Below are 27101 nucleotides of genomic sequence, written 5' to 3' on the forward strand. Positions count from 1 at the left end.
CATATTTCGTTTCGATCCGGTTAGTAGATTTCGAGTTTTATTTTGCCCGTATTTCGTTTTGATATTTCTCGAATCTAAAATCGTTAGATGTTTGATTTTTTGTTTTGTTCATGTTCATATGTTTTGTTGAATTAATTTTCAGATTTCAAATGGAAATTTAATTAGTTGTTTTTTCATGTTTATTTCATGTTTGTTTTATTGTTTAGGTAAATATTTGTTAGTTTAATGTTTGTCAGATTTAAATTGAAATTTAATTGATTATTTCTTCAATTTGTTTCATGTTGTTATGTATTTTCCAGAAATTATTAATGTTGTTTGAGTCATTTAATCGGTCATGTTTGTTGTTTAAAAAATAGATTTAGTTCATGTTCATCTTTGTTTGAAGTTCATGTTTAATCCAGTGATTTAATGTGAGTTTATGTTTGTTTTTGATTTGTTGATTTAGTTTGAATCATGTATTTTGTTGTTTGTATTATTGTATCCTTGTTCATCCATTGATGGTCTAAATTAACCAGGATTGGTTCCCGATATGGTTAATTCATTCCATTAATTTTGAGTTGTGTTGTTCATCGTGTTCATGAGATTTGTTTTTGAAGATTGTTGAGAAATTGGTCATCTTGGCTATATTTTGGTTAAGTTATGATTAATTGAAGTGTTTATAGCTGATGGGGTAATTTGCAGTACGTTCAGGGGTAGTTTGGTAATTTCAGTAAGGGCAGAGAGATATTTTTGGAATTTAATTTCTGAATAATTATTTATTTTGAATGTTCTTTCTATTAAAATTAAGATAATATTAAAGTAATTAAGCATGAGGGACAAAATGTAATGGGGTGGGGTTTGATATAATTGTTTAATTTAATGGGGGACATGACATAATGTAGTGGAGGGGAATATGATAATTGTTTATGATAAGCATGGGGGACAAGATGTAATAGGGTGGGGTTGATATATTTATTTAATGTAATAGGGTTGAGTGAGCAGATAATGGGTTTGGTAGGAGAAAATGTTGATTTATTAATTGATTTAAGGGTTTGGGGATGTGATATATAGAAGGCTTGATCAGATTTTAAAAAGAACAGATAGAGAATAAAGAGAGAACAGATTAGAGAGAAAAAAAGAGCTGATAAAAACATACTCTCAAGAAAAGAAAAAACATACAAAGAAAAATAAAAAAATAAAAAAAAGTTGAAAATTAGAAGAGAGAGTAGTACACACCTGATAAATATTCTGGTATACAAGTGTAGAAATTAAGGGTTGAAGATTAACTAGCCTTTCAAAAATCTAAAAATTTCCCTTGATTTCTGTCCGTTATTTTCGGCATTCCTGGATTTTATTTTGAATTTTTCAAATCTGTCACTAGGGTTTTCGTTGATCGGTTATTGCTGGTTATTGTTGTTGTTGCTGTGTTACGTATTACGTTGCTGACTTTCTTCTTCTTATATTGACAATATCAGGTACACAACTGTAATTTTGGCATTTTGTAAGCCGAAATGAAGAATGGAGTGTTAAATTTTTAATTTAGTTTTAATTTTTTTTTGTATTGTATTTAGATTATTCATGTATTATTATTCTGTAAATCACTGTCATTTGGCATAATTAGGCATGTTATAGCGATATATTAAATAACGCCTTAACCGGATTATTAGGAAATATATTTAAGTCTGATTACTAATTAAAATTGTTTAATAATCAAAATAGAAGAAATAACGTAAAAATGGCGTTATTGAATCAGTTTGGCAAAAATTGACTAAGTTCCTTATTCATAAGGTTTTTTGTCAACGTTAAGTTAATCGGAATCATGTAGTTAATTTCAGTTAAAACATGAATTAGTTTGCGAATCAAGTATTAGGACATGATGTGAATTAAAACAAGGTTAGTTAAGGTTAAATTGTTTAATTTTTAGAAATATGGTTTAGTAATCAAGTTTTTTTTTTCTCCAATTTTCAGTATTTGTAAATAATTAATTTCAATAAGTTTAAGTCATACTAACAATATGAATTTTAATCCAACTATGGGATAATTAGTTTTTTTTTATTTTTTATTTTTGACAATTCCATGTTGTTTGTAATTATAATTTTAGTAATATTACTTTCCATTAATATTTGTTTTAAATTAGTAATTAATATGTTATTTTTAAGTATGTAGAGATTGACTTCATAATTATAGACAAACTTAGTAATAATAAAGATGTAGTCATTAAAGGGTATTCATAAAATAAGGGAGGATCTCGCTAAAAAATAAATAAATATAAATAATACAAAAAATTGCAGTCCTCCAATCTTATTTATTTATTTTTTTAATATAAGAAAATACCTAGATTCCGAGATGGGCGATTTAGTAAAATTCACAGTCCTACCTAATAGTATCATAACGCGTAGTATTTTGGCGCATATTTAATAAAGTTATTTTCTTAAATACGGGTGTACATTTATGTAACCCAAATCACGATCTTGACGAAGTCAAAATGCGTCAACAAATCACGTGTGCACTGGTTGTGGCGTGGTTCGAGATGCGTTTTCACGACGTTGCAATTTTGTATAAAATAAATAATGATAAAAGCGGTTTTAAAAGTTAAATTTGCATATAAGTTCTTAATTGTTTAAAAATCAGATAAATGAGCCAAATATGACAATTGAGCGACCGTGCTAAAACTACGGAATTCGGGAATGCCTAATACCTTCTCCCGGGTTAACAGAATTCCTTATCCGGATTTCTGGTTCGCGGACTGTAATACAGAGTCATTCTTTTCCTCGATTCGGGATTAAAATTGGTGACTTGGGACACCCTAAATCTCCCAAGTGGCGACTCTGAAATAAATAAATAAATTCCGTTTCGATCGTCCTTTAATTGGAAAAAACTCCCTTCACCCTCGCGGGGCGGAAAAAGGAGGTGTGACAAGTGTGAATTGGAAATGGAGGGAAATAAAATGGAGGGAAAATAAAAATTTGAAGAAATGAACTTTTGTCTTGCACTTTGTCCCTCATTGGTGAGGGACAATCACATTTATGTGCTTATATATAGATTCACTTCTTAAAACTCTTAAAAGGAGTTGAAGAGAATGAACCCTCGCGCCGTCGTCGTCGCTCGCTCGGCTCGGCTTCGGCTTCGGCTTCGGAAAATGATCGATAAGATTATTTTTTGGACAAAATTTATTTAATTATTTAATAATTAATTAAATGCCAAATCACTGCTGACAATACGCCAGAACACTGCTGAAAGTTCAGAGGGCCTCGCTGGCCGCGGTTCTGCCGTGGCATGCCGCGTATTTTCTGAAAAGGCATCTTTCCAGACACCTCTTCTGATATTTGCCTATAAATTCTGAGGCAAGGCTGCATCTTCCAGATACGAAAAAACACTCTAGAACTTCTTTCTTTCAGAATATACTGCATCCTAATTCGCAGTCTCTCTCTCTCAAATTCGTAAGTGTGATTTTGCTCCGTTCTTTGAGTTCGTTGGTATCCTGCAGTTTGTATTGCCACTGTTGCAGGAAGGTTTATTCCGTTTTATCCTGGGAGGATTTAATCCATTACCTTGGCAACGTGTGAGGGGGTTAAAATTCCTTAAGGACGCATAAGAAAATTGTGGACTCAGAATATTTCTGATTTTTTACTATTTTATACATTTCTTTATTCTTCTAACAGTTTTCTGATTTTTGTTTTAACACAGTAACGATCACATCCTTTGGAGCTTAAACTAAAAATAGCCAATAAATACATGATATATGAATAATCTATGTGTAAAATGTGTATAATTATGTACTGACTGGAAAACAAATAGTAAATACGGTTGGCTATTCGTTATAAAGATCCCAATAAGAAATTGGCAAACGAAGTACTAATTGACTTAGCATAGTACATTTTCTGCTGGATACAATAAAATACTACATACATCATAAATTTCAGCACAATAATTATCAGAAATATACATTTATAAGTTTAATCAAGAATAAACAGGGAAATAAAATTATAACACTCAATTCATAATTGATATATACAAGCAAAACAAGTGGGAAAGAACAGCTTAAATAAAGAAAGAAAAAGAGAAAAAAGATTTATAAAATTAACAATAAACATACATAAAATTAAGTCATCATCTGTTGCGTGGACTCTCTAAAATGATGTCATATCCGTGTCGGATCCTCAAAAATACATTATTTTTAGAGGATCTGACATGCACCCGACAATATTTTCAGAAAGCTCGAGCAATATTGGTGATCATACATGCCTCCAAGGTCTTTCAGCAAGATTTACACAGTCTTTGTGCCTAAAACAATCAACCAAATGATCAATTGTCATTCCTGCTGCTTGCATAAATGAATACACAATCACCGGCCCAACAAATCGAAATCCTCTCTTAAGCAAATCTTTGCTAATTGTCTCTGCTTTTGGAGTTCTTAATGGTACATTTCTTGGATATCTGAATCTATTAATTATAGGTTTGTAATTCACATAGTTCCACATGTAGCTGCTGAATGATCCAAATTCTCTCACAATCTGCATGTTTTAATTGATTAATGAGAAAACGTAATTAAGTAACCAAATTTATAAAATTTGATGGAAAAATAAATTGTTGCTCGGATTCTTCAGAAATATTGTCATGTGTATCAGATCTTCCAAAAATAATGTATTTTTGGAAGATCCTATATATGTGCGACATCAGTTTTGAAGAGTCCGAGTAAGAGTTGGACTTGCCTTGACTATGCATTTGGCATTGTCAACTATGCATCTAACTCTACTTTCTGCTAAATTGAGTTCTGTATTAGATATTAGTTCTTCAATTTCTCGCTCTCCCATTTTGGCCACATGGTTTGCATTAAATCCAGCGAAAGCTTCTCTGTATTTCCACATTAAAAAAAAAGTATTTAATTTCAATACACGGAAAATATAATTTTTTATTATCACTTAAAAAGATAACTAGCTAATTATATGTAATAAGTGGAACTAGTAACATAAAAAGAAAACAGGCAACTTGCTACATAGTAAATTACATTGATAATGAAATAATTATTTCTACTTATAGTGTATATAAATTAAATAAAAAATACATTCTTGAAATGTTCTTTATGTAAATAAGAAAATACATTCTTAAAATGTTCTTCAAAATTAAGGTTTCATAAAACAGAGAATTTATGTACCTTATTTGTTCTCTTCTCTTCAATATTTCAGTCCAATTGAAATCCATAAGCATTCCACATAACGCAAGAAGCTCGAATAATTGACTGCTCAATTTATTTATTTATCTGTTAATAACTTATTGTATTAAAATTAGAACTATAAAATCACAACTAATTACTTACTGGTCGTCATAAACAGGAACTCCCCAACAATCATCATGGAACTGGACGTAAACCTTATCTGCATGTAACAAATTCAAATAAATTAGTGGAATCAGCCATTGATGCTTGTAACAGGGTAGACCACTTATATCACGCTCCTTTGGGCTTGGGGTACCATGTACGACTCTTCCCCGAACCTTGCCTGAACGCAAAATGCTTCGTCCAACAAATGTATATTTCACTATTAGCTAGAAACACACGTTTTTCTAACAAACGTTTTCGTCGAAATTCTTTTGACAAGTACACAGGGGCAGGGCCACAGTGTTAGATCCCGATTCGGCCGAACACAACAATTTTTCTTCGTGCTTTATATTTATCTTAAAAAATTTATTGAATAAGTATAAATATATATTTAGAACCCAGCAACTTAAAAGGACTACAACATCGAACTCATAAGCTTCAAATCATTGCTCTGCCTCTGCAAGTACATTTTTTTTATGCAAGTCCGTGACAAAAATGCGTGTTTCTAGTAGTTATTTTAAAACTTTTTAACTTTATTTATGTAGTCAAGTTACCTTCATATTTAACAATGCATTGCAAAATTTTGTGGACCATATTATATTTAACCACCACTGATTAAATTTAAAAATTATGAAGCATTAAAATTGGCATTATTTTGGCCCAGAGTTGCTAGGATTTTAGTAATATAAAAGTGTTAATGACAATGCATTGATAAGATAATTAAAATAATTCTACTACCAAATACCTGCTACTAAAGTAAGATACTCATAATTGCAATCCTTCTTTTAGTAAGTTTTAACTCTTATCTTATCATTTTCTTCGTCTTATCTGCGTATAAGCAGCGAATATATTCCTATAATTAGGTACCTTCTCAATTCATAAGTCAACTTCTCTTAGAAGAATAAATCATTAAGACATAGTATTTAATTTAATTTATACACTACAAAATTTTGAAGAGCATAAAGTAATTTGGTTTCTACATTATAAAGAAATATTTATAGTATCCGATGACCAAAAGATATCTATATTTTAGTGACGAAGCCATGAATTTCACTAAGAGTGTTCAAGATCTAATATACGTATATAAAATTAATTTTTGATTTATGTATGCACTATAATTTTTTATTTTTACAATATAATTTTCCAATGACGGATGTTCAACTAATTAACCATCCTTCATTAAATGTGATTACGCCACTGCTATTAAGTTGGATTTGTAATATTGAAAGTCACACGGATTGCTTGCTAAAGTTGACTTGATAGTGTAATTTTTTTATAATATAAGTGAATATTAGTTAAACTCTTAAAATATTAGTTTGATCTTCAAGTTATTACTTTAACTGAGAAAAATGCCTTACAAAATTACTGATTATAAGCCAAAATTGAAAAGACTTTCCTAGCAGCAACCAATATTAAGATCAAGAATACAAACAACTACTCCATTCCTTTCAATTATATATGATACTCTTTTTATTTTGATACATTCCAAAAATAAAGTGTTTGACACCGTTTTATTTCTATACAACTTTCACAACTTTCAAGAATTTAACTTTATTTCATTGTTCGTACTTTAACTTCGTTACAACGTTCGATATCTTTTCAACCACTACTTTTTTATTATCTTCCATCATCGCTAATAGATTGTTTGGAGGGTTGTTACGTATCATTTCATAATGTATCGTATAGTATTCTATTATATAATATCGTTTTGATATATATAATGTTGAGATAAGTTGTATTGTTTGTCGTTGTTTCATGAAACACCAAAAATATGAAGAATAAACTTGTAATGTTATAAAGAAAAAGTAAAATACGAGGTAGAATTATTATATAAAAAAATAGGGTAAAAGATAAATTAGCATTATCTAATAATAAGGAAGAGCAAGATGAGACAAAAAAATTAAGAAAACGATGCGACCATACCAAATCGGTCATTCTATAAAATGACACTTTTCGTCGTTAACGATACGCTATAGTAAAATTTAAGTAGCAATCAAAACAAATATTATATTTAAATCAATAATAGGATACTATACAACAAGTAACAATCATCCAAACAAATTGTAATATGTTACTTCATCTATTTCATTTGATGTGACACTATTTTAGTCTGTCTCCATACAAACAAACATATTTAAACAGTAGCAATATTTCAAGAAAGGTAATAAAAAATAGTGGAAATGATAGTTGAATTAACTTACCACTACTACTAGTTATCCAATTGCACCTTCTCATGAGCTCTTCTTCACTAGGATTATTACGAGTCGGACTAACTGCTCGAACCACATTTTTCATGGCCGGAATCTCTCTTTTTTCTGACGACGACGACGCCGCGATTAATCGGAGTGCTAATGAGATTTTCTGATCCAATGGAGTGATTGAAGAAGAATCTGTAAGTGAAGAATCATTTGAAGTTTGTGATAGAGATAAAGAAAGTGAAGAAAGTGAAAGAGATGAGCCTGTTTTATGTAACCCTATAGGGTATATTTTCTTCCAATGTTTAGATAATAAGACGTTTGTAGTATTGCTTCTTGTCTTCTCTTTTTCTCTATGTTTCTCTAATGCATGTCTTCTCACATTTTGCTTAGACGACATTTTTCAAAAAGAAGAAGAAGAAAATAAATTATAAGGTTGTGGTTTTTGTTTTAGTTTGGTATAAGGTTTAAGATGATTGAAATATATAAAGATTGGACTTTGAATTGATGGGATATGAAAATAGAATATTAAAGGAGAAGTTGGTAGAATGTGAATCTCATAATGGAGAACCTTTTTATACTTATAATTGAAGCAAATTTGATGAAAATAGCATATGGATTGTAAAATATTACTTGTTGAAAAAAAATGAAAGTTTTGAGTTTTAATGTGTTGGTAAAGTATTGTCTTTCGAGAAGCTCAAGATTTTACCGAAAATGTTAAAGTTTTGAGAAAGTTTTGCATGGCATTAGGTTAAGTACTAGATTAATAGAAATTTACGGTCTTCTGTATTTGCATTAAAGTTTGATTAATCTGTATTTTCTCGCGTAAGGTCCATTAAGAAAAAGCTCTTCTTAACTATCGGGATTTCTTTTATTCTCATGGTTCGAACCCGAGACATTTAATTAATGGCAAAGGAATTATTGACTTACCATAACTTCGACTTTAATGTCAGTGACCAGGAAAAATAAAGCTAATTTGACTGGTGGATCCATATACCATATTAATCATGTTTAATTTTCAACATCCTATGATTAATTATAGATTATATATTTGAGTTAGTAAAAAATAGAATTGCCTTCTCTATCGGTACTGTCAACTAATTTTAAGAAATGTAACATTAAACAACCAAAAATATTTTAAAGAAAATTTATGAGCGCTAAAGAGTGAGTATAAAGCTTGAAAGCATAAAATATATTATTTTAATTTAACCAAGCTTTTAGTTCAAATGTTTACTTCAATTAAAGTGTAATGGGTCACCTTTATTAGCTAGACTTAATACTCACTCTTTAGCCCTTTTAAGTCTAGAGGAGAAACCTATATTGACTGCATAGATGATGATATCTCATCCTTCCTTTCTTTTTGTTTTCAAATTTTGTTATAAAATTTAAGTTTTAAAGATATTTATATAATTATGCCATTTAAAATGTAATTGCAATTTACTTTATTTAATAACATTGGCCGATAACCTAAAATACATAATGATTAACTCTGCAATAAGTTAAATTATATTGATACTATTTGTGATGATCTTTTCACTTGATTTACAAATCAATTCTGTGTTCCGAGGCATTAAAAATATCCTTTTATCTCACTTCGATTTGCGTGCGCGATCCGGGCGTATATCCGGAACGCTTTTATGTGAAAATTTGATAAAAATACTAATTTTGCCTTTAAAATTGAATATAGGTTGACTTCGGTCAATATTTTGGATAAACGGACCCAGACCTGTAATTTGACGGTCCCAGAGGGTCCGTAGAAAAATATCGGACTTGTGTGTATGCCCGAAATTGAATTCCGAGGTCCCAAGCCCAAGAAATGAATTTTTGAAGAAAATTGTTTAACTGAAATTATAAGAGTTTTTGGAAACTTAAAAGTATTTAAATTTGATGGTATCGAGCCCGTATTTTGATTCCGCAACCCGGTACAGGTACTATATGGTATTTAAGTTGTGCCTGTAAAATTGGGTAAGAAACGGACTTCATATGACGTGAATCGGACCCTCGGTTATGAAATTTGAAACTTAAGAGTTCTTGAAATTTTTCTTTGATTTTGATGCTAAACTTAAAGTTCTAGGTGTTATTGTTTTTTAGGGTTGTGTGTATGTTTGGTTTGGAGCCCCGAGGGCTCGGGTGAGTTTCGGATAGGCCACGAGATGTTTTTACACTTAGAAAAGTTGCAGGTTTTGCTGCTTCAGGTGCACAGACATTTTGTGCTTCGCGGTCGCGAAGCTATTCTCGTGATCGTGAAAGGGAACTGGGTTGGGGGTAGAATTTGTTCTATACAAACGCGAAGACAGGGACGCGAACGCGGAGCACTGGGGGGCTGCTCTACGCGAACGCGACCCATGTTCCGCAAACGCGTATAGTAAATTGGAGGTGGGCTGGGAGGTTGTCATTTCTTCTACGCGAATGCGTACGCCGGTCCGCGAACGCGAAAGTGAGGGGGGCTTAGCCTTCGCGAACGTGTAGGAGAACTCGTGATCGCGTAAGTCCTCAACAGGCAGCTCTTCGCGAACGCGGCAGGCCCATCGCGAACGCGATGAAGGCCTGTCCAGTCTTTTAAAATAGTAGCAAAAACGGGCAGAACCCATTTTTATCATATTTTCGAACTACCAAGACCTAAAGACGATTTTCTTCACACAAGTTATCCCCAAAGTGTTGGTAATCAATTTTAAACTCTACTCTTTCAATTACCCAATGTTTTTCATCAGTTTTTAATCAAAATCAAGAATTTTTATGGTAGAAATTGGGAATTTGGGTAGAGTTAGGGCTTGTTGTTGATTCCCTTGCTGGGATGTTGTTGTTGCTATTGTTTGGGTGAAGAAAGAGAGATAAAGCACGAAGGGCAATGCCGTGCACATTCATATTTATGCATATGGTGAGGAAAGAGTGATAAAACACGAAGGGTGATGCCGTGTACATTTTCATTAATATTGATGCATATGGTAAGGAAGAGAGATAAAACACGAAGGGTAATGCCATGCACATTTCTGATATTCACATGGTGAGGAAGAGATAAAACACGAAGGGTGATGCCGTACACATTTTCGTTACTTGATTGCATTGGTGAGGATTGAGAGTAAAAGCACAAAATGTGATGTCGTGCACCTATTGCCTGTTTGATATGGTTCCTTGCTGTTTTCGATCCAATTACCTTAATTGTCTTATTCCACTATTACTGTGATTCTTTACGTTGGTATTTCCCCCATAGCATGTTACCCCTCCCCCGTTACTTTTGAATTATTTCTATTACTGTTATTCTGCTAGATAATGTTTAATTGTAGGTTATGTTATTTGTTGTATCCTAGTCTCGTCACTACTTCGCCGAGGTTAGGTTCGACACTTACTTAGTACATGAGGTCGATTGTACTGATACTACACTCTGCACTCTTTTGTGCAGATCCTGGTACTGGAGCATACAGACCATAGTTAGAGGTTGCTGCCTCTAGTCCATGAGAGACCCGATGTAGTCCTGCAGGCGTCCGTAGGCCTTGACGTCCCCTTCCTATCTAGTTTCTTTCTGTTCTTTTCTATTTTAGAGACAGAGATATACTTTCTTGTTGAGACCCTATTTGTAGTTTTTCTTAGATAGTCCGTGAGATTGTGACACCAGTTCTGTGCGGTTTATGTTTATGGATTTGTATTGGTATTAGCTTAATTGCTAAATTTTGTTCTTTCGCATTATTATTTCCGTTGTTTATAATATGTTAACTTGCAATTGTTAGGAGATTAAAAATGAAAATACTAAATTAATTGGAATAGTTGGCTTACCTAGCTCTCACTAGTAGGCGCCATCACGAGTCCCGAGTGTGAAAAATTCGGATCGTGACACTATTACAATATTATCAATGTTATAAATTAAATTATTTATTGACATCTCATCTATTTTTGTCTCATTTATATACACTAGCTACTACATACGTGTATGTGCTATCTTTTTGGAAAATGATGTTCCTTTTGTGAGAAATTCTCTTACATTGAGATTAGTAAAAGCAAAGTGTTGTCCACTTTGTAACTAAATGAGAGCTTTGCTAAATGTCAAATTAATTATTATGTTACAATTTATTCCATTCATACCAAAATGAATGCACTACTATTTCTATTTTGAGAATAAAAAATACAATCTTTTTTTGCTTAGGATTTTTTCAAAACTTATTTTAAACTGTAACAAAGTTAACATTTATAATATTTTTACTTTGTTTCTAAATATGCACTTAATTTTTGTTACACTAAAATTAAGAAATAAGTGTTCGAATTCACATTAAAACAAAATGTATTAAACATAGATATTTCGAACCGAAATGATTCTTTTTGAACATGAAGGAATAGTGTTTTCTTGAGATTTTATTCCTCCATGAACTTGTAAACAACTATGGACTCATTTGGTACGAGAGATAAAGAATAATTAATTTCGAGACTAAATTTAAGAAGAATTTATCTTATGTTTAATTGATAGAAAAATATGATATAATTAATATTGGAATTAGTTATCCCGAAATTATAATATTATTTTATTCCCATAAAAAGATGGATAACTTCTTTCCCAGCAAACGACTCCTAAAGTATACTTCTAATTGCCGACTTTTCAAACTGCTTCTACATTCAAGAAAATAATTAAAAAAGAAAAACAAATTCTACGAATACGACATCGTTTTCATTGTTTCTTTCACACAGCCAATAATTGTACTTTTGATTATATCTCTAAAACCCTAAACCCTGTAAATCTCCCATTTTCATTTCCCCTAATGCTTCGATTAATCCTCAAATGTCCCCTTAAACCTCAATTACCCTACTCCATCCTGCTCCTTAAATCCTCTTTCTCCGCCGCCAGCCTCGCCGTCGACCACCCTGAACCACCACCAACCACCACCACCAAAATTGCATTTTCAAACATCCTCACTTTTTTTCAAACTTATTGCACTAAAGGCTCTGCAAAGCTTTTAAAAGCCGACCCATGTTATAAAAATTTAATCTTTGAGCTGAATGAATTAGAAATAGAAGACATTGTTGAGAAACTGAGTGTTGAGAATTCCGATTCTGCCCTTGAGTTCTTTTTCTTGTTGAGAAATGATTATGGGTTTAAGCATTCGAGAGTGTCACACGTTATTGTTGCTCATGTTTTGGCTAAAAAACAGCGGTTTAGAGCTTTGAAGTTTCATTTGCAAAATTTGGTTCAAGAAGAAGGTAAATTTGGTTCATTGCCATGTCATTGAAGATTTTTTTTTTAATAAATGTAATGTAAGAAGTTACTCGCTCTGTCCCAATTTAGGTGATGTTGTTTGAGTGATCAATGTTAAGAAAGAAAGTGAAACTGGTGTAAAATAAGTCATAGATAATTTTGTGGCTATTATCATCTCATTAAAGCCTTAGTAGACAAAGTTACCCAGTTCTTGCGCTGGTGGGAGGTAGCAAGTATCTCGTGTAATTAGTCGAGATGAGCGCAAACTGTCCCGGATATCACACCACTATTATTAAAAAAATCATCTCATTAAGGGTAACATAGCAATTTAAAAGCTAAAATGTTTCTAATATTTAAGTAATTACTCCCTCCGTCCCATTTTCTGTGATGTTGTGTGATTGAGCACAAAGCTTAAAAAAGAAAGAAAGACTTCTGAAACTTGTGATTTAAATAGATATTTGTATGATTATTAATAATCTCATTAAAGGTAAGTTAGGAATTTTGAAGTTAATTTTTAAGCACCCATGGGTGTGGCCTAGTGGTCAATGAAGTGAGTGAGAACCATGAGGTCTCATGTTCAAGCAGAGGCAAAAAACTTAGGTGATTTCTTTCCCATTTATCCAAGCTTTGGTGGATAGAATTACCTGGTACCTGTTACTGGTGTCAGGTATCCCATGCAATTAGTTGAGGCACGCGCAAGTTGACTCGGACACATAGTTATCAAAAAAAAAAAAAAAAAATTAAGCATAGCAACGTGTCAGCCTTTGTAAGTAGTTAATCCCTCCTTCCAATTTTGTGCGATTTTGGTTGACTGAGTACAAAATTTAAGAATAAAAGAAAGACTTTTGAAATTTGTGGTTTAGAAACAAGCATAGATATCTGTGTGGCAAATGTAAAATGAGAATTTTAAAGTTAAATTACAACAACAACAACAACAACTACCCAGTAAAATCCCACCAAGTGGGGTCTGGGGAGGGTAATGTGTACGCAGACCTTACCCCTACCCCGATAGGGTAGAGAGGCTGTTTCCGATAGACCCTCGGCTCAGAAAGATGGAAATAAGAAAAACAAGATGTGTACGCAGACCTTACCCCTACCCCGATAGGGTAGAGAGGCTGTTTCCGATAGACCCTCGGCTCAGAAAGATGGAAATAAGAAAAACAAGAAAAGACAATTCATTAGTAGCTCCAGTAGAAATCGTAATAGTAATAGTAACAGAAGCATAACAACCAAAAGATGAAAGACATGCAATAACAATAACTAGTATCTAAGGCTCGAGCTAAAATAAACAGCAAGTAAAGTGTGTATTCAGCATAAACTACAAGCTATCCAAGGTCAACCCTAGTCCAACCCCGCCTCACCCTCGGAAAGAATTAAGGAAGGTTCTACTACCCCCTAGCCTACAATCCTAATGCTAGATCTCCAGACCTTACTATCAAGGGCCATGTCCTCGGAAATCCGCGTTCGTACCATGTCTTTCCTGATCACCTCTCTCCAATACTTCTTAGGCCTCCCTCTACCTCTTCTCGTATCCACCACGGCCAACCGCTCACACCTCCTTACCGGCGCATCAAGGCTTCTCCTTTGCACGTGTCCAAACCATCTGAGCCTTGCTTCCCGCATCTTGTCATCCACAGGAGCCACACCCACCTTCTTCCTAATATCTTCATTCATAATCTTGTCTTTCCTCGTGTGCCCGCACATCCACCTCAGCATCCTCATCTTTGCCACCTTCATCCTCTGGATATGTGAGTTCTTAAAGTTAAATTATTTCTAAATATAGAAAAGTGTTGGTCCTTTTTGGACATACTAAAATGGAAAGTGTGCCACATAAATTGGGATAGAGGGAATACTTCTTACTTTGCTCATTTTTGCTGTTTATATAGATTTGTTTTGATTTCCATCAGGCTCGGGTTCAGCTTCTTTGCTAAGTGAGCTGCTTTCGAGTCGCTTTCAGAAATGGGATTCTAATCATGTTGTCTGGGATATGCTGGCTTCTGCTTATTCCCAATGTCAGATGGTTCTCGATGCTCTCTTTGTTTTTGCAAAGATGAAAAATTTCAATATCCGGGCTTCGATAATTTTATATAATAATTTGTTGTATAAGCTGAGGGACACTGATATCATCCGGGATGTCTACGATGACATCAAAGCCAATGGGATAAACCCGAGTGAGTATACTAATTCCATTCTTATAGATGGCCTATGCAAACAGTTCTCGATGCAAGAAGCTGTTGAGTTTCTTCGAGGGACTGAATGTAGAGAGTTTGGGCCTTGTGTTGTGTCTTTCAATACTCTTATGTCAAGTTCCTGTAAAATGGGTTACATGGATGTTGCAAAGTCATTCTTTTGTATGATGTTTAAGTATGGATTACATCTCAATGTATACAGTTACAATATTCTCATTCATGGGTTAAGCATGGCGGGTGCAATGGAAGAAGCCTTGGAGTTCAAAGGTGATATGGAGAAACACGGTTTACAGCCTAATGTGGTGACTTATAACGTCCTTACCAAAGGATTTTGTTTGCTTGGTATGACAAGTGGTGTCTGGACATTAATTAATGAAATGCTTCATAAAGGCTTAAATCCTGATATTGTCACTTTTAAAATGTTGATATGTGGATATTGCAAGGCAGTTAATGTTGATGAGGGTATTAAGTTGGGAGAGGAGAACAGCGGTCATAAACCAGATACTGTCATGTACTCGATTCTCATACAAGGCCTTTGTAAGAAAGGATTGGTCGAGTTGGCTTTTCAACTGTACAGAGATATGTGTTATAAGAGAATTCTTCCAAATATTGTTGCTCATAGATCTATTCTCAAAAGCTTCTGTGAGAAAGGGTACATGTGTGAGGCTAGAGCTTTTTTTGATGCTTTAATGAACTGTGACTTAATGGATGATGTTCTTTTGGGTAATATTATGATTGACGGATATGCAAAACGTGGTGACATTGGTGAAGCTCTTCAGGTATACGAACTAATAAAAGAGAAAGGAATAATGCCAAGCATAGTCACATTCAACTCCTTATTATATGGGTTCTGCAAAGCCAGAAAGCTAGATGATGCAAGAAAGTTGTTTGACACTATTGTTGTACATGGGTTGATACCAACAGAGGTCACGTACACAACTCTTATGGATGCGTATAGTGAGGAAGGAAATATTCAAACCATCTTAGAGTTGCAAGCGGAAATGAAAGCAAGGGGCATGGAACCAACTCATGTTACTCGTACAGTGATAATGAAATGCCACGGCAAAACAAGTCAGATGCATGAGTCGGTTCGGATACTAAAGAATATGTTAACGGCAGGTCCTTGGCCTGATGAAGTTTCGTACAACACCATTATCCAAAGTTTCTGCAAAGCTCGAGATATGAAAGGTGCTATCCGATTACATGATGAGATGATAGACAACAATCTTCTGCCAAGTCGTGTCACATACAACATTCTCCTTAATGGTTTATGTGTACATGGAGACCTAAAGTATGCTGAGAAACTATTTTCTTCTCTCGAAGATCGTGATGTTGGCCTGATGAAATGTGATTACACCATTCTTATAAAAGCACATTGTGCAAAAGGTGATGTGAATAAGGCGGTGGGTCTGTTCAAAAAGATGATCGAGAAGGGCTTTGAAATCTCTATTAGAGATTATAGTGCTGTAATTAATAGGTTGTGCAAAAGAAACTTACTATACGGTCCTTATAAAAAGAGAAACTTAATGGATGATGTGAAGGATTTTCTGCATATGATGTTGTCGCATGGCATATCTGTTGATTTACAAATGTATTCTGTTATGCTTAACAGTTTTCGTCGTATTGGTGATCACAATTCTGTGTTCCAGCTGTTCTCTTTGAAAATTAAGTGTGGGTTAGATACTGGTTGTAATTGTGGTTAAGTGTACACGACACCAATTCAGGATGATTACTATGCTCTGCTGCAACATATGAGCTTCTTGTTTCATGAGGTGTTACCAGAAAAGTTCAACAAGCTATTCCTTGATTTTATAAGGAATGTTAACTTATTCAAATATTCAATCCCATACCTGGTTTAAAGAGAAATTTTGGTAGAAAAGGTTTGTAAGTTGCAGTAACTATGCAGTTATGTGAACTTATAGATCAGGTCATATGAGAAGTTAATGACTAGTAATGCACCTGAGAACAGTACTGATTCTTTATTTACTGCTGATTTCGTGTTAGGAAGTGAAGATTTTTGCTAGACAAAGGGGTCGAGTCATGTTTATGCATGTAGCATCACTTACAAAACAGAAAGCTGGTTTGTAAGTTCTAATTAACTCGCAAACTAAGGTGCTTATAAGGCTTTTTGTGCGCGACCTTTGGGGAAATTGTCACTCCTTAACTTGTATATCTGCAGATGTGGTAGAGTGATTATATCCTCTGGTCAGCATCATCTTTGTATGGAGAAAAGACAGATTTAGGCATCTGTAAGAAAAGTTAAAACAGGTAAAGTTTCTTCTCTGTTTCTCTTCTTCTATCCTTTTTTGGTTCTGGTATTGAATTCCTTTTTAGTGGACTTGTCGAAAAGATCGTGTTCCCTGTTTATTGAAATCTAAATCTATCTTGTTCTGTTACCTTTAACCTTACAGTATAATGAATTCTTAGCTTAATTCTAGGGCTGACTTACTATTACTGCTTGTCTTTGTTTAACGTCCCTTTTCAAGTTTTTAAGTGCTTTCCATTTTCTTTAACTCACCCTAAATGCATTTTTCTTCCTTTGACAGTAATCGTTCCATTTGCCAGTACATTTGTGCTCCTTAGTCAAGATTTCCTGTTTATTTTTCTATTTTTATTTGCCTGAAATTTCTTACCATATTTCTCAAGTGTCCTTTGAGTTACCTACCCACTTTGTCTTATAGTTATTGCATAATCATTCATTTCGTTTACATAATTATATCATTGTTGAGCGTTATTTGCCTGGTGAAATGATGCTTTAAAAGCAAAGTTCAATCAAAGCATAACAAATCCTATTAATGAGTTAAAACTATTAAAACTCATTCTGCATATGAGGCCTTACTGAAGGCGAGGCTCAGCTATGAAAATCCTTATGATTTTGGGTTCTAACTGAAAATTGTATTATCTTTTGAGCGTGTTAGATTCAAAATTATTTATTTGATTTTTAATCTCGGCAATAATGGTTTCCTTTTATGCAAATTGCTTTGCTTCAAAAATTTATTGTCTTATACCTACTCGGACTGGTTGCTGTGTCATAATCACAGCGGACTCATAGAATCGAACTCGTTAAATTTCGCTGTCTTCACGGTGTAAGGATTGCATCTCATATGTCATGGGAGTTTCACCATTCAATCTTATAGAATTCTAAAGAAAACTTAAGCATTAGAGTTCTTGAAGTATTGGATTCATTGTGACAAAGCTTCTAAGTTATTGTTTGTTAAGTTGGAGAAAAGAGAAACTTAAAGTACTTTTGGAATTTTGCTTCCATTCCTCCACTAAAATGGAGAATACAGAGATATTGCAATAGCAATTTGTCAAGTATTATCATTTGGCTTGGAAGAGAAGCATGCTTTTATCGTTATTATCTTAACTTTTAATTTTTTTCCTATCTAGAGGGTAATGATTTGTTGGACACCTATGCTGTTATAGATATGTCTAACTTCTCCCTCCCCCAATTCTATTTTATTTTCTCTTCAAATAAATTGGATTTGTTTTCTGCTTCCTTGATTCGTATTTATTCACTTTGTAAACAAGCTTATCTCTTTCTATCAGTAAGGTAAAAGAAAGTGTTCTCTTCTTAATATTCAGGACTAGCTACAGAATCCTGGTTCATTCTCTAAATTTTATGAAGAGTCAATGGTAGTACCCATGGAAAGGATGCACGAGGCTGCTTTCTTTCATCCATTTGCTGAACACGGTATGACAACAAGGCATTTCAATTTGTCTTGATTTTCTTTTTTCCTTGCTTTGACGTGGAATGGTCAATTGCAGGGTCTATTACTTGATATATGAAGAAATCCTGTACTTTTTTCTTGTTCATGGCTCTATAGTGAAGGGATTCTTGCTCCCTGGCTTTGGAACAGGTAAGACTGGTATATCTTGTTTGTAGATCAGCAACTTTGGATTGTTATAGCATGTAACAGCATTTGCTTTGTAAAGTTGAAAAAAGGGTTTTAGGGGAAAAACATAGAAGTGTATTTGGATGCAAGTCATAAGTTTCATATGGATGGATTATACATGGGAAAGAAGGCCAAGAATAAAGGGACTCCTATATGAGTCGACAGGATGTAAGAACTGGAAATATGACATTGCAGATGCTCTAAATTTATGAGCAAAAAGGATCGGCAATTTCGGACCAGTTGCCGGAAAATGTGATTTTAATGTTTTATGGGAGGGAGTCGAGCTGTGTATCATGTGGATGAAACAAAGAAATGCTTATTCCCTTCGTTTGGCGACTTGAAGACGAGGATGACGGCTGGAGAAGATTTGGTTTTTTTTTTTCTTTCTAGGGTTTCTTCTTCTTGAAGAAGAAGAAGAAGAATGTGAAGCTTCTTGAACCAAATGATACGGCTGATGCATAAGTGTAGGGTTTGGGCATTTGGGTTGTGGACCAAGTAGGGTATGGGTCATGGGTGTGGGCCTGGTATTGTTTTGGGTTGGGTAGAAGTGTTTTGGGCCTATTTTTAATTCCGAAAATTGGCCCAATCCGAGTTTGTTCTTCTTATTATATTTTTTTTTTCTTTGATAAAACTAAAATTCTAAATTGAGTTACAAACTAAATTAACTCCAAAAATACTAATTAAACTCCTAACAACAATTATCATACACAATTAAACACCAATTAAAACAAAATTGCATAATTTGACATTAAATGCTAACAATGCAAAAAATTCCAATTTTTTTGTGATTTTCATTTTTGTAAAACAAACTTAATTAAATACTAAATGAAAATGTGACATATTTTATATTTTTATTAATTAAAACAAATAAACATGCACAGATAAAAATACAAATAATTATACAAAAATACCACAAAAATAACAAAAATTGCACACAAAGGAAAATTGTTTTATTTTGAATTTTTTGGGAGTAATTCTTTCATAGGGCAAAAATCACGTGCTTACAGCTGTGTCATTCTCCCTATTTTTTATAGCTCATCCTGACTCATTAAGCAGCCCAAGTACAACCCATGAAACTCACCCAAAACAAAGGGATCTCAACCCAACTTATCTAGAAATTTACTTAGTTGCCCCAATTTTACTTTTTTTTTTTTGTATTTTCAATTTTCTGTTCTTTAGTTTTTCTGCACTACCCATCCACCCTACCCCTCGCGCAAACCCCCTCAATTTTATTTTTTTTTATTTTTTTTTTGTATTTTTAATTTTCTATTTTTTTGTTTTTCTGCACCACTCACCCCCTACCCCTGGCAAACCCCTCAAAATTATTTTTTTTACTTTTTTTTTGTATCACCTATCCCCTAACCCCCTCAATTTTTTTTTACTTTTTTTTTTATTTTCAATTTTTTGTTTTTTTTTGTTTTTTTTTTGCACCACGCACCCACCCCCAGAATATTTTCCAACTTATACATTTTAAGGTAAAAGGTTTTCTTATGCAAAATAAGCATGGTTCTAAAACATGGGTCAAGTTGGGCCGGTTGGGCTATGACCCATTGTTTAGCCCATCTTAGCCCAAGTATACTTTGGGATGGGTTGGACAATGACCCATTTATTGACCTAATCCATCTCGATCCGCCCAAATTCAGCCCAACCCACCCATTTGCTACCCCTAGCTTTGTCTATCTCCATTGCTTTTCTTTTTGGCTTTTTGATTTTCCAAGTGTTGTTCTGGAGTTTTTTCAAGATTCCTTTTTCTTTTTTTCTTTTTTGAGGTTTAGCTTGAGAGATTTGATTTTGTGGTACATTACAAATGTTATTTTAGTTAAACGACCGTTTTCACATGGGATCAATAAAAACTTACATAGAATATATGTTAATAATTCAGGAGAGCTTTGTAGAGACATTTTCTCTGCTTTAAATTTTAAGTGCGCATAAGAGATCATTTTCTCTTGCGAATTGTTTGTGTTGATGGTGTAATTTGTTCTTATTATGATGAATTTTATAAAAAGATTTGTCTTTTTACATTTTCTTGTTTTCCGGTGTTCTACTTGATGAGAATTGAGTAAGAGTGGGTTTGCATAAATTGATGGTATTCAATATTCGTGGGATATGTTTCAAATTTTGAAGTTATTCTTAGGTCTTTACCTATTTTATGGGGGTAATAGATTAATTGGTCCGCCCTTCCTACTAAAATAGTTTAGAATTAGGTAATTGGTTAGCTACTTTGTTCTAACAATATGTGTTGAAGGTGGTATTCAACATGGATCAAGATTAAAATGCACTTTTAGAAGCTAAGCTTGAAATGGCAGGAGGAATTAGCCTATTAGGTTAATTAGTCAAGGTGCGCCACACAAGCTGGCCTAGACATCACCATCATTAAAAAAAGATTGAGAAACTATATAAAAAGACTACAAGTTGAAAGTAAGTGCCTCCAACACATTGCCTTCATGTTTACTAAGGTTCAAGATGCCATTAGAATGACAGTAAATGTACAGTGAGAGATACAAGACTCTCTGTTGCACCCTAACTGCAAAAGTTTATCAGTATATATAATATCATAACATCATATAGAAAATGACACATCAGGTTATCTTTGACAAACCAATGTAAACATAGTATTTCTTCTATTTGGAGTCAGTGACCTTGTCTCATGAAGTTTATGCCTGCCATGATATGAATAAAGTAGCAAATGTTTGACCTACTAAATAGTAGTTATATACAACTCATTTTGTTGTGCTCAACATTTCTACTAATCATAGTATCATATTCCTACCAAATACCTTCTTCCTTTATCACTGCAAAGGCCTTGAGATTATGCTGATATATACTCTAAGAAGAAGCTAAATACAATTTAAGACTGTAGAAAGACAATCAAACTCGTTTTGAAGTGGCTTAAACACAAAATGTAGTAGCACCTGACATTGAAGTCCTGAGTGATTCTGTCAATCCAGCAATCAGAAATTTTGCACTTCGCTGCTCTGCAGTTACTTATATATAGATATTCATCAATCAATCAATTAACAACGTCTCAATCTCAAACTAATTAGCTCTATTATGTTCCAAGGTTTCACCATATTTAGACTATTTTTAAATTGACCATCCATGCGCGCAATCCTCTTTAAAGAAAAGAAAAAAATAAAAGTAACCAACAAGGGAATGTCCAAATAACAGTATTAGCTTTTTAATACAGCTTACCATAAAAAGGAAAATCAAATAAAAAACACAATTTAACACCAAGTAAAATAAAATGAAACCTTAAAAGAACACTGCAAGTAGAATGAACAAAAATGGGCCTTTTAACATTCTTTATTTTGAGCCACAATATCACAGGCACAAGATTTTATTTTCAGCTCTCAATTTGAAGCTTTTGAAGGTAAATAGCACCAAAAAGGACAGATTTTTATATGACAGATATTTTCAGTTAATCTCTTTTCTTATCCCTCTAGTCAGTAACCCTTTAGTAGCATAATTGAAACTTCAGTAAAAAGAAAAAATGAGTTGTTCTTTGAATCATTTACCCACAATTACATTAATATTTGGTTCAGTACACAGATGAAAGGGTATCTGTTTCTTTGTTGAACACAAGAGCTATGGCTAAAGAATTGTACTTTAACCATGATGGTTCTACCACAAAGAAACTTCTGGTCATTATGGTTTTTTTTGTGCTTTTGTTATGTTTAGTTTGGTTTTCAAGATTTTGAGTTGGGTGAAAATTTTGTGCAGGCAGATATGGATTTGGTGGCAGAGCGGGTTGAAGTGACATTGGGTCCAAAAGGAAGGAATGTCGTGTTTGGAAATAAGTATGGTCCTCCCAAGATAAATATGGCGAAACAGTTCTTAAAGAGGTACATCACAAGCATTAACAAATGGGCAGTCGAGTGCACTTAGCTCCTACTATTAGGGGGGAGGGGGGCGGCTAGCGCCAGACCACGTTGGGTCATATGTATGTAACCTTATCTTGCATTTCTTAAATAAGTTGTTTTCGCGCCTTGAACCCATGATCTCCTAGTCACACGGCGAACTACCATTGCGCTAAGGCTCCCCTTCACATTACAAGCATTAACAACATTGTTAAATATTTTAATTTGTAGGCCTCTGGTACTATTTGGTAGGGTAATGTGTACACAGAGCAGACATGTCTGGTATTATTTGGTGCTTAACAAAAACTGGTTGGAATTCCATGTAACTTGGAATATGTAAATCAAAAGCTATTCCAATGGTGTCAATATACAGAATTAAAGTAAATTGGAAGAATGATGTCTAAAGCAGTGGCGGAGCCATGTGTCGGCAAGGGGTTCAATTGAATCCCCTTTGCCGAATATTATACTATGCAAATAGGGTAAAAACAATTCTTTTTATGTATAAACTGTTGAATTCCTTTGACATAATAGAAGATTCTAGTGTAGTGGTAAAGGGGGTTCAAAAATTCTTTTCTATCACATGTTCAAGTCCTAGGAGTGACATTTTATTATTTTCAATCTCCTTGTACGTATTTCTGGCTCCGCCACAGGTCTAAGGTGTCACCATTAAAGGAGCTTTTATGTTGTGTATGGTTCAAAATGGAGAGGAAACTAGAATCATATATTGTTATTTGTGCCTCTTTCATATATACTTGCTTAAATTGGTAAATCATATTGTGATTCCTTCTCAAAGTAGTTTAATGGTTGTAAATTTCTTGTTTCCTGTTGGACAATTTGGTTGCTTTTGACTTCTGAGGATAGAGAAAGGAATTATTAGAGTTGTCAATTTTCAGGGTTTAAATTTGTCTTCAGGTCTATGGAATTATAGAAGCGTGCCACCTTAAAAGATCACTTCATTCCGCATAGTAGAAGTTACTTATGTTGTTTGTTTGAGTTTTCATGTATAAAAAGTCTTCTCTTGACACTTTCTGAGGCCTACAATTGACGTTTCTTGCATCCTCCTACTTGTTCTGCTTTTTCCAGCAATTCCATTTTTTTGTCATTTCTGGAACTTAATAGGGAACTCTTAGTTAATCGTCCTTGTTATTTTAAATTTTTCCATTAATGCGATTCACACTCTAAGCCTGACTTGGATTATGATATAAACCAGTTATATAAGCAAAAAGTTGAAAATGAATTGTATGAAGTATATCCATGTAGAAATCATACATAGGTGCAGTTGAATGCTGATGAAAGACAGCTAAAAGTGTTTCTTATAGTAAAGTAATGAGCTGCATGCACGTCTTCTATCAAATTTAGCCTGTCAGATAAAATCAGGTTTTTGAGCTTCTCGGATTCAACCTACTTTCAAATTCAATGGAGTAGGTGGTGCTTCGTCTTCTTACTTTTCCACCTTAAGATAATGCATTGAATATATCCATTGTTTTCAGTACAGATCCATCTGGACGATCCTTTGGAAAATGTCAAGAGTAAAATTAGTTAGGGAAGCTGGTGCCAAGACTAATAATCTTGCTGGTGATGGTTGCACAACATCTATTGTGCTTGCTCGTGGTCTGGCTGCTGAAGGTGCCAAGGGTTGAAGGGAGTGGAATAACCTCTAGACATCTCTTTTTTTTTAGATAAAAACGGCTTTCTTGTTTCTGTTATAATTGTGTTTAGTCATTATCTTTCCCTAGTTACTGCCACGGGAGCAAATGTTGTTCAAGTTGATGCCTAGAGAGGTATAAGGAAGGAAAATTTACTCTGCATTTTTGCTTTAGGCAGAGAAACAGAATTATTTGGGCAAGAAATATGTGTAAAAATCAGCTTTCTCATCTAAGATGCATGAGGTTGTACTATCTTCAACATGTCTGTTGACAATCATTAAACCTTGCAGGTTGAGGATCACGAGCTGGAAGATGTTGCTGCTGTTAGAGCTGGCAATGATTATGCCATCGGGAACATGATCTCGAAATCTCTAAGGCAGGTTGGGAGAAAAGGTGTTGTCACAATTGAGAATAAGGGAACTATACTGAAACCAGTCTAGAAGTTGTAGAAGATATGCAGTTTGATCGTGGCTATTTGTCACCTTATTTTGTAACTGATCGACGAAAGAGGACTGTGGAGCTTCACAAGTGTAAGGTAGCGTCTTATTCTGTAAGCACTACGCCTGTTGTATTAAGGCATAATTTCTTCTCATCACTACCAAGGTCAGAAATGCAGACAGTGTTTAATCTAATAGACATAACAGGAGCCAAATTTGGAAAGTGAGATTGCAACCAGCATGCGAACAGTTACATTTCATCATAGATCAACCAATGAGACACAAAACAATCACACTGGTCACATGGAAAAAGTCACCGCTGGAATGGTACAAGTTCGACTCCGATGGAAGTTGCCCCAAGATGGTGTTTGTGGTGCAGGTGGAATTATAAGAGATCACATAGGCAAACTTATCCTAGCCTTCTCAATCTTTCTTTCTCCTGGAACAAGCAATTGGGCAGAAGGTAAGGCAATGTTATATGGGCTGCAGCAGTGTATGTCCATAGAGGAGGCGAACTCAAAGCGGCTCAGCTCATGTGTAGGAGGAGCGGCATGCACCTCCTATCGGGAACAACTCATCTGCATTCTGGCTTAGAGTCCAACATTGCTATCGGGAAGCAAATAAGGTCGCGAACAAGCTATAGCTACACTCTGCCACGTGCATAAACAACAACTGATATTTACAAGATTTGAGAGACTACCAAGAGTGGTAAGGCGTCTTATGCAGCTGGACAGATGGGAGATGGCATCCTTTAGATCAAGACAATTAAAGCAATGGATGTTGCTGCTCAACTTTAAATGCTACTTTCGTTGTTCCGAGAACAAGGTGATCACCAAAAGGAATTACTGAATAACTTAGAAAGATGAATGTAACTACTATGGATGGTCCGATACTGAATAAAGTCTAGACGCAGCATGGTACTCTTTCTGCTACTATGTTAATGTAGAGGTGGTTTCAAAATAAATCTTTTATCGATATCGGATACTCATATTGATAAAATGATTTGAACCGCTTATTGTAAATTGTAAAAACTGGGATTTTACCCCTTTATAGTCTTACTGGAAGACTTAGGTAAGTATCAGAAAAATAATTCTTAAGTAGTGTTTTCTTAGGTAATGGTTATTCCATCTATAACTAAACAGTATTGTTCATGTATTTTTACAAAAGTAATAATGATCCTTCGTCTAATTTCAGAAGTTGTTCAGCTCATTTTTTGTGAAGAAAAAGGCCAAGATCTTGCTTATATTATGTGTGTCTTTTAAAATATAAGTAACATAATTATAAATAATACTCCTCATCTAATACGATAATCAGGGGCGGATGGAGAATAGGAGCTAGGAGTTCGGTCGAACCCACGGGCTAAATAGACAATATTTAAGAAAAAATTTCAGATACCTAGCAGCACTAGATATTTTACAAAACAGGCAGCTAAATAATTATATTCTTAGCAGCAAACTATAAATATGAACCTAGAATCACGTTTTAAAAAAAATCAAAAGCATTCAATTCCTAAAATATTCCAAAGCCGTTTCAATTCTCCTTAAGTGAATACACTTCCTAAAAGCATTCAATTCCTAAAATATTCCAAAGCCGTTTCAATTCTCCTTAAGTGAATACACTTCCTAAATTATCGCCAAACAATAATGAAGAGATTAATGTGTTTTCTGTTGCTACGTGCATATATGAGATTAATGGACTCTGAAAATTTATTTTTGAATTTTTTATGTATCTTACTTTTTGCAGATTAATACGATTGCACAAGTTTTTGTCAAACAAATATCGAATTAAATGATAAAATTATACTCCTATATCCTATTGGCATAAAATTTTATTTTTAATTGTATGTCAAGATAAGTTTTTACGCAGTATAATGATGGAATTAAATAGTTTATAAATTACAATGGTATTTTTAATATATTAATATACAGTGAATCCTTCAGCCATTGTATGTATATATTGTGTTTTAATGGAATAATAGTAGATAATTAAATATACACATGGAATAAGTATATACATGGTATTATAACAGAGTGTGTGTATATATATATGGGGTATAATATATGTATAAACAATATATATGACATATTTTATTTATACTACTCATATAAATATTCGAAGTGCTACAAATATTCTTTGAATATTTGAATGCTAAATTAAAGGAAAGAAATTTAGAATAGAAAAAAAGAGAGAGAATTTGAATGCTAAATCAAGCAAGTAAAATTTAGAATAGAAAATAGTAGGAGAGAGTGTAAAAAGATAAATAAAGATAAAACTGATCCCATAATTTGTGTTACTCATTAAATGTGCACATAATCTTTATCATGTGCTAATATTGTAAAAGAATGTGCTATATATGGAATAAACAAGAATTAATATCATTTTCTTAAATACTTTTTGAAAGATGCT

At 33.7% G+C, this 27101-nt stretch overlaps 2 protein-coding genes across 21 annotated transcripts; one reads left to right on the top strand and one right to left on the bottom strand.

The window, feature by feature from the left end:
* Positions 1-3952: 3952 nt before the first annotated feature.
* On the bottom strand, positions 3953-7965 carry LOC107806852 (uncharacterized). Its single transcript, XM_016631108.2, has 5 exons — positions 7498-7965; positions 5297-5354; positions 5135-5218; positions 4692-4833; positions 3953-4493 (listed from the first exon to the last, which is right to left on the bottom strand). The coding sequence occupies exons 1-5, from the start codon at positions 7889-7891 to the stop codon at positions 4215-4217; spliced, it is 957 nt and encodes a 318-aa protein (XP_016486594.1). The 5' UTR covers positions 7892-7965; the 3' UTR covers positions 3953-4214.
* Positions 7966-12186: 4221 nt separating this feature from the next.
* On the top strand, positions 12187-25888 carry LOC107806853 (uncharacterized). 20 transcript variants are annotated; one of them, XM_016631110.2, is made up of 10 exons: positions 12187-12675; positions 14578-16739; positions 16864-16943; positions 17039-17127; positions 18445-18553; positions 18628-18719; positions 22476-22597; positions 24103-24393; positions 24549-24793; positions 24903-25888. In XM_016631110.2, exons 1-2 carry the CDS (start codon positions 12237-12239, stop codon positions 16560-16562), a joined length of 2424 nt encoding a protein of 807 aa, XP_016486596.2. In that variant the 5' UTR covers positions 12187-12236; the 3' UTR covers positions 16563-16739; positions 16864-16943; positions 17039-17127; positions 18445-18553; positions 18628-18719; positions 22476-22597; positions 24103-24393; positions 24549-24793; positions 24903-25888. The 20 variants fall into 20 exon arrangements, with proteins under 20 accessions (XP_016486596.2, XP_075097024.1, XP_075097018.1 ...); XM_075240923.1 differs by having other exon boundaries at positions 24103-24238; XM_075240917.1 differs by having other exon boundaries at positions 24108-24467.
* Positions 25889-27101: the final 1213 nt, after the last annotated feature.

The sequence above is a fragment of the Nicotiana tabacum genome, chromosome 20, assembly GCF_000715075.1.
Source record: "Nicotiana tabacum cultivar K326 chromosome 20, ASM71507v2, whole genome shotgun sequence".
In the NCBI taxonomy this organism is placed as follows: Eukaryota; Viridiplantae; Streptophyta; class Magnoliopsida; order Solanales; family Solanaceae; genus Nicotiana; species Nicotiana tabacum.

Coding starts and splice junctions, on each gene's coding strand:
- LOC107806853 (XM_075240918.1), top strand. CDS start 12,237: ATGCTTCGATTAATCCTCAAATGTCCCCTTAAACCTCAATTACCCTAC. Junction 12,676..14,577: donor AAATTTGGTTCAAGAAGAAG/GTAAATTTGGTT, acceptor GATTTCCATCAG/GCTCGGGTTCAGCTTCTTTG.
- LOC107806852 (XM_016631108.2), bottom strand. CDS start 7,891: ATGTCGTCTAAGCAAAATGTGAGAAGACATGCATTAGAGAAACATAGA. Junction 5,219..5,296: donor GTTCCTGTTTATGACGACCA/GTAAGTAATTAG, acceptor TAAATTGAGCAG/TCAATTATTCGAGCTTCTTG. Junction 4,834..5,134: donor AAGAGAAGAGAACAAATAAG/GTACATAAATTC, acceptor GTGGAAATACAG/AGAAGCTTTCGCTGGATTTA.